This window comes from Lissotriton helveticus, chromosome 8 (assembly GCF_964261635.1).
Source record: "Lissotriton helveticus chromosome 8, aLisHel1.1, whole genome shotgun sequence".
NCBI classification, from domain to species: domain Eukaryota; kingdom Metazoa; phylum Chordata; class Amphibia; order Caudata; family Salamandridae; genus Lissotriton; species Lissotriton helveticus.
Window position 1 is genome coordinate 1,467,425,801 of NC_136069.1, and position 14,071 is coordinate 1,467,439,871.

Sequence of the window (14,071 nt, forward strand, 5' to 3'; positions counted from 1 at the left end):
TCAAAACAGATGCAAGGGGGCCCTGAAGCCTTAAATCATCATAGATTGCAAATCGTCATCTTTCAGGATTAAACAGTTACACAAGCCCCAAAGACATGCGGGTCATAGAGCGGGTAGTTCTCTCTACAAGTATTCAGTCTAAGGTGGTGCATGCCGAGAACAAATGCTCCAATGTCTGCCGGTTGCAACACGTGGTTTATTAACTAGTAAGGCGGGGAAGCTGTATACTTGTAAGGAAGGGATTTCCTGGCACTTCAATGCATTGGGTGTGAAAGGCCACTTCAGGAAAGTCAACTCTTCTCTCCACTTGAAAGGTCCGCACACATACACATCTGTTGCTGCTTCCTCTGAGAGATAAGGAAAGACAATTAAAGCACTCTAGAAAGTCACAACAATGTACAAGATGAACTGCTGTTGAGAGGAAAACCTCTATGGTCTTGTCCTTATCACATGAACTCCCCGCTCAGAAAAGTCATAACTGTCTTGATCTGGAAAATTATATCCACAGAGGATGATATCACAGAACTTGTTCTGGACATTAAGGGCCATATGTATGAAGGTACCGATTTGCAATTTTGAAATAGCGATTTTTACGAAATCGCTATTTCAGAATCGCAAATTGGTATGTCTGTACAAATTCGCTTTTTTTTGTGAATTCTTAGTATTCCTTAATTGCGATTAGCAAATTGTGAATCTCAATTAAGGAATACTTTCCCATTCATTTCTATAGGCCAGGAGGCCCATAGGAATGTATTCTCAATTTTGCGATTCGCAATTTGAAAATCGCAAATTGAGAATAAATTCAAGGGTGCAGGGGCGTCCAAGGACACCCTGTTGCACCCCTGAAATATGCATGGGTGCACATGTGGCGCACATACATGCCCTAAGGGCATGTATGTGTGTCACATGGCACTATGAAAAATGCTGAAATGTGCATTTTCCAAGGAAATCGCAACTTACCACCAACTAGAAGTTGGTAGTAATTTGCAATTCCTTAAGGGCATTTTGCAAATCTTTTTTGGCTTCATACATTGCATTTAAGGAATCACAAAATTTGCGATTCCTTAAATGCAATCGTAAAATAAGGAATCGCAAATTTTGCGATTCCTTATTTTGCACCAGATTTTACTTCATGCATATAATTTTGCTAATTTGCATTCGCAAAAGCCGAAATTCGCAGAATTTCGGCCTTTGCGAATACGAATTTGCTTCATACATATGGCCCTAAGACTTGTGGCACAGAAATCACATTCCTGGTTCAGACTGGGGTATTGGCCACTGTCATCCTTGACACCTTTGGTAAGCTGCCACGTGACATTGTGGTTCAAGCAAAGTAATTTCTGTGCAAAACTGTCCCATGAATGTCCCAAATTGAACTTTCAGGTTAATGCTGTTGAAGATTCTGCAGAAAAAGGATGTCTGCTAAGCTTTCATTCAGTTAATTTGGGCATGCTGCAGGTACTCTATCATCTCATTGCAGCTTATGAGGAATTTGATTTTTAAAATAATTCCGGGCAATGGAAAATGAAAGATATAAATTTGCTGACACGTGTCAAAGGCATTCATTTTAATATTTAAAAACAGGACAGGCAGAAATCGACAGACTCCTTCAATAAAGCAATCTTGCGTCAGCGACAGGTCTGACACCATGGATTTATGTCGCTGCACCCATGACTAAGATAGATAGTCTAATGAAAAAATGTGTATCTTTTGGACATGCGACAGGCCAGTGTGGCCATACACAGGGAGTGTCACCTAGCTCCTAAGATTAGGGACATTATCCACCAACTCAATAGAACACAAGTATTCTCAAAATTAGAGTTGAACAAGGGCTATCATCAGTTACAGCTAGAAACAATATCAAGAGATATTACCACATTAACTACACTTTTGGACCTGTTCAGGAACAAAAAAAATTTTTAGGCATATCGCCAGGAAGAAATATGTAAAGTATTTCAACGTGTTCCAGAGTTTCTGAATTACTGTTATGATATATTGGTGTTTTTGCAAGACTCAAGTGGAACACGATGAAGGACATACCGCCCTCACAAAGGACAAATGGGATTTAAGTTTACCAGCATTGAAGTTCGACAGTCATATATTCTCCCATGATGCATGAGGCGGGATCCTGAGGAGTAGGAAGTGCTCACCTCAGCTCTATTTGTGTCAAGTGTTAAAGCCGTCCATTTGTTTCTGGGCATGGCCAACTAGAAAACTCTAAAATGATCAGTGCACTGATACGGTAGCTGACAAAATCAAGGGTATGACATCCATTGGTTCTTGCTCTGACAAGCAAGTATTGATATTAACTGCAGCGCCACCCACACGAGGCGCAACGCCCTATGATGATATTTGGCACTCGCAAGGGTGTCTGAGGGCACTTGAGACCACAGGAGAAATTCTCTCATTACACTATACTCCAACCTCTCAAGAGGGTGACAGACAAGCCGCCCCTTTTTTTCCTTTTTACTCATTTAAACTATTCCCTTCTCTGGTACATCTTTAACCTTGGGTTGACCTTTCTGTAACTTTGAGGAACTTTCGCCATCTTAGTGCAGACAAGCAAGTATTGATGCCGTCTGAACATAAATTTAAGAAGCAAATAACATGGCCGACTCTCAACTAAAAGTATAGTTGTTGCCGTCCGGGGACAGTGCAGTCGCTAATATAGAACTGCCGCTAGAGTAATTATCTATGCCAGTCAAACTATCAAAAAAACTTGCCAGTTGTTTGAATGCACAATAATTGCATTTTTTTGTTCATGGAGTTTTTTTTATTGCAGTGACTGACCACCAGGCCCTCTTCTCCATATTTGTGAACCTAAAAGTGATGATGATGCAGAGAACTAAAAAGTAGGGCTCGTCTTCAACAATCCCATTTTGGCATCGTGCACGTGAGAAGAGCAAACCAAAATACTGCTAATTTCTTACTACTACTTACTACTGGTATGCACATCATTAAGGCCGTAATTTGCAGCAATATAATATTAAACTGATTAGACCTATCAAAATAAGCAGGTACAACATAATTTATGCCACATGTGCTGACTCCACGTGCAATGTGGTGACTGAACTAATTGATTTGCTGAGCTAGAAAGATTTGGACAAGTCACTTCATCGCATTGTGAATGTGATCTCAGATGACACAGAAACCTTCACAGCATGCAAAGGAAACTGGTATGCCCTTGTAAGGGTCTATGTTTGTGAAGGACAAGCATTACCATCCCTGTGGCCTCAGGAAGAACGTTGTGGACCTGGCCCATTGTGGCGACTGAAGCATTGCTGCTGCTACGACACTGTTATGTCAAAAAGTATGATTTCCTTTTCTTGATTTGTTGGTTCAAATGATGCTTGGCTCATGACACATATGCCACAATTTGAGTAAATATCAGTTTTGGAGTGTCTTGAAATGCCCGAAATGCAGGAAGGTGGATGGAAAAATGTAGCAATTAATTCCGCCTGGTCGACTCCTGATGGTGGTCATGGATAGAAATTTCAAGTTTCCTGAAGGTACACCTGTACTCAGGACCACTTCGGAAGCTTTCAATGTGGCAATGAGCCGAATCATGTTGACATATGGCATTTTGTGTGTCATGAAGTGTACAATTGGTCATCATTAAACGGAAAACACTTTTTAAAGGTGACTATATTCGTTTCAACCATTGCATGATCGCACCCTGGTGGCCAGAAACAAATGGAATGGTTGAACCTATACCAGTCACTTAGGAGAAAACTCATAAAGTAGCACAATTAAGCAGAGGCTGCATTCACAGTTTTTTGCCAGACATTAAGGGCCTGATTCAGATGCGGTTAGGAAGGGCTCATAACGGCATTTGCTCCATCCAAATCAGATCGTGAATGTGTCTTTCCAACCAAGAGCCCAATTACGATGCGGATAGGAAAGCATTCCCACATAGGGCCCGATTACGATGTATTTAGGAATATAGGCTCCCATTGAAGTCAATGGGAGTCCACCCTAATCGTATCTGGTAGCATCCGGATGCATCATTCTCGGTCGGTTGGACTCTTCCGATCCAATTCGGTTGGAAACCATTCCCAAACCCATTCGGTCGGGAAGCTTTCCAAATCACATCAGAATCGGGCCCACAGGGTCTTGAGACATCCCATGCAGCATGGCCACCAAGATCCCTCTGAGCTGGCGTTTGGGTGGGGGTAAAATAGGGACACACATTCCTGAAATGGCACCTGGGAGTCTCCAAGAACACGCTGAAGTACGTGGAAATAATCTTCACAAGAGACAACAAATTAATGAATATGCAGAAGAAAGAGAAATAAAACATAGCATTTATGCCATGTGCCCTGGTACTGACCAAATCAAGGGTCTAACAATCGTCATCTGTTGTTTGACCAACCACCTTACATTATTACAGATGTGAAATTGCCCTTTCTTACTGTGTGGGAAACAGTCACGCCATGACAAGGAACTCTTCAAACTTCTGTTTTTTAATGGGAACCCCTGCATCCTGTCATCTGCTGAAGAGTACACATTGAACCATAAGATCTTCTAGAAGACAGCAATTCTTTTGAGAACTTCTTTTTTTTCCCACCAGGATCTCCAATTGAGAGACTCAATCCTCTTCCTGTAGTTCTACTCCACTGCCTCTTTCCACACCCATTTTCCCACATCTGCTCACTGGTTCTCCACCTAACATTGGAACTCCCGATTACAATCGGTTGCCAGCTAAGGAGAAGGGAGGTGTATTAGCATCACTGACAGTGTGTCTCTGTCACAGTAGACTTGACCCGTCACTCCAGTGTGACCGCTCTGCTAAGTGCTCACTGGGAAGGCATGGGCGGGATTAAAGCAGACTACAGAGAACTCCTACAGAGAGCAATTGTTCCAGGCTGAGCTCACTTATGAGAAAGGGTGAACATGAACACTCTCAGTCTACAGCAGAACACTGTAGATAGATCAATAGTCTTGTCTTCAAACTGATGTGTGTCTGTCAGAGACACAAAGGCAGTACACCGATCCTTAAATCCCCAGAAAGTCAGTTAAAAAAACTATATTTGCAGAGAAAGGTTTGTATTCTAACTTGTTTTGCTGTGATGGCTAAGTTCATACAAGGTGTGAGTAACAAGCAAACATGCTCACCTTCGTTCTGTTTTGGGGATGGACTTGTAATAGAAATCTTTGGATCAACAGCTGTAAGTATGATTTTTGGAACTAAAAGGAGAAAAGAAAAAAAAGACATTGTTAATGAAAAAGATTTGGTCTTCAGGTTAATGACATTAGAAAAGTCACAATGAACTGCTGTTAAAAAAAGAACACTTGTTCTACACCACCACCCCTTCCTTTAGGAAAGTAAACACAAAGCAAATATTTTTCTTATTGCTTTTTCATAAAAGACCCATTGCCTCTGGGCATTGGAAGCGTTTTCACTTTTGGAAAATTGCAGTGCATATTTTGAACACTAATTGTACAGACCATTTTCTACTTTTCCAGTTCTTGAATCCCCCTTTAGCGCGGCATAAAATACGCCGCGCTGCGGGCGTTTTATTGCGCGGGCGGGGCCGCGTCGGCCAACGGACATGCACACCCCTACCGAGGTAGTGCTCGCAACGGCCGTTGGCCAACGGCAGCAGCTAATGGGTTAAAGGGTCCTTCCAGCAAAAAGAAACAATACACAGTTCTCTTTATTCGGTCATACATTTCTAAAAATCACCAACAATAAACGTTCTAGAATGTTGATTTGTTTGAAGATGTCATCTTAGGTTCTGAGACCTATTGTGACTTCGTTCACCTGATGACTCCTTTAAATGCTGGGTCCGTGGATGGATAGACAGGGAATAGGGGCACACAGACCAATAGGATGAGCCGAGTTTGTCCACATGAGATACCAACCTGACTACTTTGTATACATAATTTATATAAGGTTATGTATGTTTTTACCTGTATTGTTCACCGCAGTGATGTATGATGAATGAGATTTACATTATTATGATCAGATAAAATATGGAGCTATTATCAAGATAAACATAATTCCAAATGGTGCAATAATGCCATATTAAGAGGAAGTGGTGGAGCTTGGTGTTAGCCACCTTGGCTTAACGTCACGCTCTGCCACTTCCAAAATACAGGGCTGCACTGTATTTACAAGGATACGTTGAAGCCCTGCGTTTCCACCTGAGCTGGCGCTAATTTTAGCTGCCTAGCGCCAAAGCAGACACCCTTGCACCATAGTGCAAGGGTGGGTGCCTGCGTTGTAGGGGAAGATTGTTTATGTGCAGGAAGTTGTCCCTTCCTGCACATAAACATTCTGAAATAGCATTTTGAAACTTTTATGTGTGCTGCTTAATGCAGCACACAAAGAAGGTTCCAAATGTCGTTTGGTTTTATTGATTGTTTATGTACAGGAAGGGACACCTTCCTGAACATAAACAATCAATGTTTTTTTGCTGTTTCTATGTGTGCTGCACAACGCAGCTCACATGGAACAGCAAAAACGAGGAGAAATTAAACATTTCTCCTCGTTGCGCCTGTTTAAGACCAGGTTTTCCCAGGTCTTAATTTTGAAGCTCACCTTATTTACGCCGCCCTTGTAAATATGGGTCTGCATCAAAATTAATGGCTTTTGCGGTGGAACGCAACACCCATTGCCCACCCCTTTTGAGCTAAGCATAGAGTGAAAGGGTGCCATATTTACAAGACAGTGTTAAACCCCGTAAAGTGGCTTAACGCTGCCTTGTAAATAAGGCGAAGCCTCTATCGCCACCACAATGCCAGATAAAGTGACGTTGTGGTGGCGATAGGGGCTTATAAATATGCCCCAAAAGTTGCTACACTTCTGAACACTGTGAACTCTTTCTTCCAGCAACATATTTTGTACTCTGGAGTCTCCAAAATAAAATCTGAACAAAATAGCGATATTCAGATTTCTTCAGAGTACTGTTTTCTTTCAGTGCCGCTGCTGTTTCCCAGACAACATTCAATAAACCTTTAATAGAAGGCCGAGAAAGGGAAGCAGGAAGGAAGTAAACATGATGTGGACAACAGAGAGATGATAAGGTGAGGTCATTTTAAATGGCACGTTGACATATGAATCACAGGATAGAAGGGAGGAAGTACCAGAAATGAATCTAATAATGCATGAACAAAAATAACTGTACTATGCATTTCTAAAGTACATGCGAATGTGATTGTTACAAACAACATTTCACGAGTGATTCTCTCACCGGCCGTATCATAAATAGCATTTTGTTAATTAGAATTCCCGTGCAAAATAGCTTTATAACCACTTTACACATCTGATGAAAGCCGAGCACATTGCAACAAGTGTCTCGGTTTATACCCCATTATTGGTAGGCCTGCTTCCCTGCCTACCTTACATACACCCTGCTCGAGAGCTGTACTTCACATTATTACTTTTTCATCATTTGCAAAATGCACGCAGCAAAAGCAGATCTTATTTAATTTTTAAAGATATTGCATATAAAACACAGTCATATTTTGGTCAATTGATGGTGCAGTACAGTGCCACAATTCATACGTATATGGAAACTTTACCAACAGGTAGAACTGCTAAATTATAAGCAGGGGCGAAGGCAGGAGCATGATTCATGGCAAATCTGTTCCAACCTCTTAAAGAGAGATCAAGGAATGAGCCACGTAAGGTGGAGGCGCTGACCACTGAAAAGGATTCTCCGGTGTTTCCGTCATGTAAGGATCCACTTTCTTGCTTGGAGGGGTTGTCAAGTGGACAATGTTACGGAAGAATTCCGAATTCAACCATATATCACCAGACTCCGGGCCACTGAGCAATGCTTGTTGTTAGGTCTTGTTGTAGAAGAGGACAAGTCGAGCTAGATGGTTTTCATGTCCCTAAATTGGCTCTTTAAATTTCTTTGGTGTCACTGGAGGCTATCCGAACACTTTCAAGCAAGGACTTTTTCAGCCTCTCCACATCGTTCATAAAACAATCTCGGTTGCCTCAATGCTGTTGCAGTGGTTGTAGGATCCCTTGTCAGGTCACCCGCACACGGAGGTAGAGAGGGACATACTGTGGTTAGTGTGAAGTGCCTGCTTTCCCAATCTTCACCAAGGTAGAGCATAGTCTAGTCCCATCGTGGGAATCCATGCATGTGTTGTGTGGTGAGATACGCACTCACATTATGTGAAGAGCACATTCCACCGCTTACAACTACTTGCAGGCCTTCTTTTGTGTTCAGTCAACATAGTTTTTTATTGGCTGAAACATTTTCCCCAATAATTTAGTTTGGAACTATTATATCAAGTCAAGATATCAAGGTTTGATCTCAGCTGGGTCACCCTATGCAAAGTAGAGTTCACTAGCACCTAGAGGCATTTAGGCACTCTCAAATAACTAGGAACAAGAAACAAACAAGGCCATTTAGAGCACTAAGAAAGTTGGAAAATAATAAGACTAGAGCTGGGTAGGGATTGGAGGAGCAGGCCGAGTGGTAGTACTGAGAGCTGAGGAAGGGTAGAGCTTAAGGAAGAGACGCAGTGCCAGAGTATGGAGGTATAAAGGAGACACAGATTAATTTGCCCAGATGCTGTCTCCTTCCTTGCTGTGCCTTGATGCCGATTGCATGTGCTTCTATCCATAGAGGGAATGGTCTAACATTTTAGCCTGCAATGTGCCTTTTGGGGCAGGCCAAGACTGATTTGCCTTCTGCTAGTTCCTATTTCTATTAATACTAGTGCTAGGAAAATTGATGGAATGGAATGCTGCCTAAAGACATTACCAGCACTTAACATTATTTCATGCATTGTCATTCATCACTTTTTTCTAGGTGAGTTGGCCTAATAGCATGGGTATGGGGCCATCGGCACCACTATTGGGATTATGATCTCCCTTTCAACAAACGGCATGTGTGTGAACTGAAAAGTCTCCTCCATGGGTATGAAAACCACAGGACTTTGTGGAGATGAATAAATGGTAGGCATTCTTAAGTTCAAGCTTTGAGAAGTAATTCCCCCATTTAAGTAGGAAGACAATCATTAATGTTTGACAATAGTAAATTGTCAACAACGATGTTCTGATTTACACTCCGCATACAGCCTCAATTTCCCATCAGCCTTTTCAGAAATCGCAACAGGCGAAATCCGACTTGAGGTTTCTAATGGTTCTATAACCCCTTCATTCACCATTCCTTCAACATTATCTTTACCTCATCATGCACAGCTAATTGTATTCTTCTCAACTTGTGCGGAACAAGTATTGCATTTGGTTTGCTAACAGTTTTATACACATATCTGTTCATCTCCCAAGCCCTTCCTGGAAAAAACTCCATTTACACTATTAATTATTTTATTGATTGTAGTCTCCTTCGCCACCATCACCTGATTTTGTGCCCTAGTGTTAATAATTATATGAAGGTCGTACATATTGATGGACCCGTCCAAGAATTAGTGGACAATCATCAGCTATGTACACTGTTCTCTGAACTGTACAATATTGACAGTTTATTGTTGCTGACAAATAACCTCAAATGCTATTCTTTTTACCATCGTAACCTTGTTGGCCAATGTCTTTCCCAATCAATTCTGCTCCTGTCCATTCATGATGCAACATACCTTTTCGTACTATTGTAATCACCTGGGGCATATTAACAAGGGCATTATCTCCTCTTTTTTGGCTTTAAAAGCCAAAAAAGTGGAGGTAATGTGTCCGCCCTATTTACAAGTAGGTGGTAACATGCATTAGCGCATGTTAGCTCCCTTTTACCCGACGCCTCCCTTTGCATCTCTAATGATATGCAAAGTAGGCGTCACTGGGCAGTAGAACCTTGCAAATATCGCTGATGTGCACATCGCAATATTTACAAGGCTGTCCCAGCATTTGAGCAGATGTTAGTTTTTGGAGAAAATCGCTGTTTTTGCCAAAAACTAACGTCTGCTAAAATGCAGACTTACCTATCCCTAACATTGGAGGTGGATTATGCTGATATGACCACATCGTATCAGCAAGGTTATCGCCGTTTTGCAGGGAACATCGCTGGAAAACCAGTGATGTTCCCTGCAAAACGGCAATTTCCCCGCTATTGCTGGAATTTTTATCGCCCTGGAGAGACGTGTTGTTAATAACGCGCTACCAGGGCGATAAATTCCAGAGATAGACGGCGATAAATAAAAAAGCGCTAAGCGCACTTAGCAATATTTGTCGCCGTCCCTTGATGATATGCCCCCTTGTTAGTTATCAGTCTCCAAAGCTACTATCCACTCTTCTGTGCTATTACATCCAGCATATTTCTCTGCTGGGCAAATCCATAAAACTCTGCTTCACTTTAATCATATTTCCATGAGCATCTTTCAATAACTTATGCAAGTTTCTCACATCCCACCAAAGTTCTTATGTACCTCTGGACTCCCTAGGGCCTTTTTTGACTGCACAATGGGAGTTTACGATTCCTGTCGATGATGCACTTCATGAATCCATTAGAAAAGAAGGGTCAGGAGCAACACTTCGGCTGCCAATAACTGAAGGCAGCTGGTGCATCTCCACAGTTAAAACAGTTACTTAATTAATAAACCACTCTTACTATTTTGTATATTCTCTAGAATTGTACATCCTTTATGTCTACTTATTGTGCATGACTTTTTGGTATTTATTCTATTGGCATTGCCAAATTGTGGAGTTGCATTTTGAGATTTATAAGCGATTCCCTGGGGCTTTTTGTACAGTGGGGTGTCTCCTCCATTTCCACTTCATTCTGGTCAGCGCCCTAGCTGTTGTGGGTACCATTGTGGGCTTGTTGTGCTCCATACCTCCTCCAGTCATCATCATCATCATCAAAAAGCGTAATTTGGTTAAGAGAATTATTCATAAAAGCAAGTTACAAAAAATCATAAAAAGCAAAAAAACATTAAAAGCGTTAAAACTGCATAGTTTTACAACAGCATTTAATACTTATTAAAACACAGGTGACTGCATGACAAGTTTGAGTGAGGGTCTAATGTTTTTTTTTAACTCTTTATTCAAGACTGCTGGCATCAAGGTGACATTTCTACATATTAACACATGTAACTTCCATCAGTCCCTTTTTTTTATTCTTTCACCCCTCCCAAGAGCTGAAGAGTCAAAACATCTTAACTGTCGCTACCGTTCTTACATTCTTCCCCGCAACATGTGAGGCTGCCTCAGAGTTTATGTACCATCAATGAGAAAGTCCAACATTCTCATGTTCGTGTACAGTGTTGACATGTCTGTCCAGTTCCACTATAGGTACAGCCTGCATTAGTCTTTCAGCTCCACTAAACATATCAAGGAAAAAAACAGCCCTTGTCCCTCCCTTCACTCCCCAACAGTCCCACCCAGTCCCTCCCTCGTCTCCTGGTCGTAGTGAAACAACTATAGTATAGTGCCTTCTGATTCATAACGTAACCATGTAGATCATAACGTAGGTATACTCGTGTCCTCTACGCTAACCTGGGTGTCAGAATAACTTGTCCCACCAACTTGAAACCCCTTATAAGCATCACACCCTATCTCCTTGTGACAGTATAAGGTCCATCCCCTTCAAATCCATCAGCATTACCTCCCAGTCCTGTGCTATGGGATATTTCCTCTGTCTTTTCTCTTCTTCTCTCCTAAGGGCTGACCCCTCCGCTGAGTGAAGGTCTACATAATTGAAAATAATTGGCTTTCACAATTAGCAAAAAAAATAACCTTGCGAATTTAACATAAAATTTGCAAAAGAAAGTAAAATGTAATAAGGACTGTTGGGATTTGTCATCACAGGGGTAAGGCGAGAGGTGATTCCTCCCAGAAATGAAAGCAAAGCAAGGTGCAAATGGAGCCAGTTGTAAATCTCAGCAGTAAGGACCTTTCCCATTGGCTGGAATGATACAACAAATAGGATTCAATGCCAGTAGAGATCTATCATTAAACTATACTGTTTCTTTGTGGGCTTGATAAGTTCTCTTAAGTCTCTTTAAGAATGTCTAGCATCCACAAAGGCATATCATTTGTCAGATTTATTTATGCAATCGGGGTTGGAAAAAAGGGGTGGCCTTCCCAGGTTAAAAAGGAATTTTTAACATATGGAAGCCAGGGTATACTCAACCCACGCTCACAGCTTAGGCAGTCCATGATCACATGCAGATTAAAAATGGCCCTTGGGTTGCACCATATCGACAACCACAACATCAGTGGTCTAAGCTTAATGGCATCTCCAGCATAGGTAAGTTCTAGGGACTCATGGCAAACAAATTGGGGGCAGCTGGGTGGTTCTGATAAGAGTCTGTGTCTGAAGCTTTTTTTCTTCCATCTGTATGTTGTCTTGCTTTAGCATAATCCCAGACTCCTGCACCATACATAGCACCATATGTAGCAACAGGGACACATTGAGTCTTATACAATTCTAAGAATGCTGCTACTGGCTTGCCCCCTCCCAGATGGATCAAGTTAAAGAATGTGTCAATGGATTGAATTCATTTCAGCTGCCTGGTGGATATGTTTGAATGTCATGAGTCTAAAGATCCAAAGCAAATCCCCAGATAAGGCAAACTTCACACTGTGGATATTAAGTTAGAATTGGCATGCATAGGACTCACTCTAAACTTCTTGAGACCGCAAGCCATAAAGCGGGATTTGGAATAGTCAAATCATGCATAGGATTTACAAAACCATGTACTAATTGCGACAGGATCCTTGGCCCACGTTTGAAAAAGTACAGCATTGTCTGCATAATATAATGCTGGCACTTGCAGGCTACCAATCTGTGGTACACCCTGTCCTCAAGACAACAAATAGTTGCTTAAATCATTAATGTATGATCTGAATACAATTGGTGCCAAAATACACCCTTTGCGAACTCCGCAGTCCAGACCAAAAGGCTCGATAAATTTGTTGTTTGATCGGAATCTGGTTCTGGCAGGTACGTTTCATTGAAAGAAAGACAAAAAGGTAACCAAAGTAGGGTCCATTCTTTATCAAATAACTTAGGACAAAGTTTGGACCTGTTGACGCGATCAAAAGTGCTTGATATGTCCATGAAGGCCAAGTGAAGCGAGCAGTGTGATCCTTGAAGGCCAAGTGAAGCGAGCAGTGTGGTCCTTGAAGGCCAAGTGAAGCGAGCAGTGTCTGGTCACAACATATTTCCCAACACTCAGTTCAAGGTTCTTGGAGGGAGACTTCATTAGTGCTTCGTTGTACCTCACTAAAATAAAGCAAATAATAAAAGCCCTGGAATTATCCCTGCCCAGTTGTTCAAAAAGGATTGCGAGGTTGGATAGATTCCATACCAGACGTAAATTGGCATCTTTAATGTTGATTTTAAAATGAGCAAAGTTTTGGATGGAAAGGTCGGAAGACAGTGTTAGCGGGTTATGGTCCCCTATGGATAAATTAACCGATTCTTAGTTTGAGGCTAGAACAGTTAAAGATCTAGTAAAAAAAATATAGTCTATGACAGGAGAACATCCGCTGCCAAACATGGTAGGAACCACAGGCATTTGGGAAGGTTATAAATTATAGATGCATATCAAGCCTCTCACAAAGACCAAATTACCAAGTTCAGAACCTCTAAAGTTAGAACAAGTGAACGTGTTGTGCAATATATTATCGGTCCTGTCTTCCTGAACAAGGGTGTGAACATTTACAACTGCATTAAAATCACCATATCAAATGGAATTTGAGGACCCTGTCTACTGCCTCAAAATTCTTTTTAAAATGTACATTGTTAGAATAAGAAAACTCATTGTTTAAAAATTAATTAAACAAAATATAAAATTATTACTGCATTGACCACTAAGGCCTGTATCTAGCGGCAATCTAAAGAGATGGCGGTAACCTTACAATTCAGTGATAACTTTATCCAGGATTATAGACTCCCGTTAGATCTCCCCAAACTAGAGGGTTGAGCATCGATGGAATAGCAGCTAAATCCATTCTGCTTGACTTCCCAGGTCTCCTGCAACAACACTATACCAAAGTTCTCAATAAAGGGAGCAAACTCTACATTCAGCCCTAGCTGTGTAGCCTGCAATGTTCCAGCATGCCACCCTGATTGGGTCGAAGAAAATAGTGGGTGCGCCTCCAAATGTTGAGACGGTGGACATAGCATTTGGGCAGGTTAATGTACCA

At 41.5% G+C, this 14,071-nt stretch overlaps 1 protein-coding gene across 2 annotated transcripts in view; it reads right to left on the reverse strand.

Annotated features, from left to right (window-relative positions):
* Positions 1 to 14,071, reverse strand: part of EVA1C (eva-1 homolog C) — a 410,485-nt gene that overhangs the window by 26,812 nt on the left and 369,602 nt on the right. For both annotated transcript variants that reach the window (XM_078658405.1, XM_078658406.1), the window contains exon 6: positions 5,116 to 5,187. In XM_078658405.1, the coding sequence (XP_078514531.1) occupies positions 5,116 to 5,187 (72 nt within the window). The remainder of the gene's footprint in view (positions 1 to 5,115; positions 5,188 to 14,071) is intronic.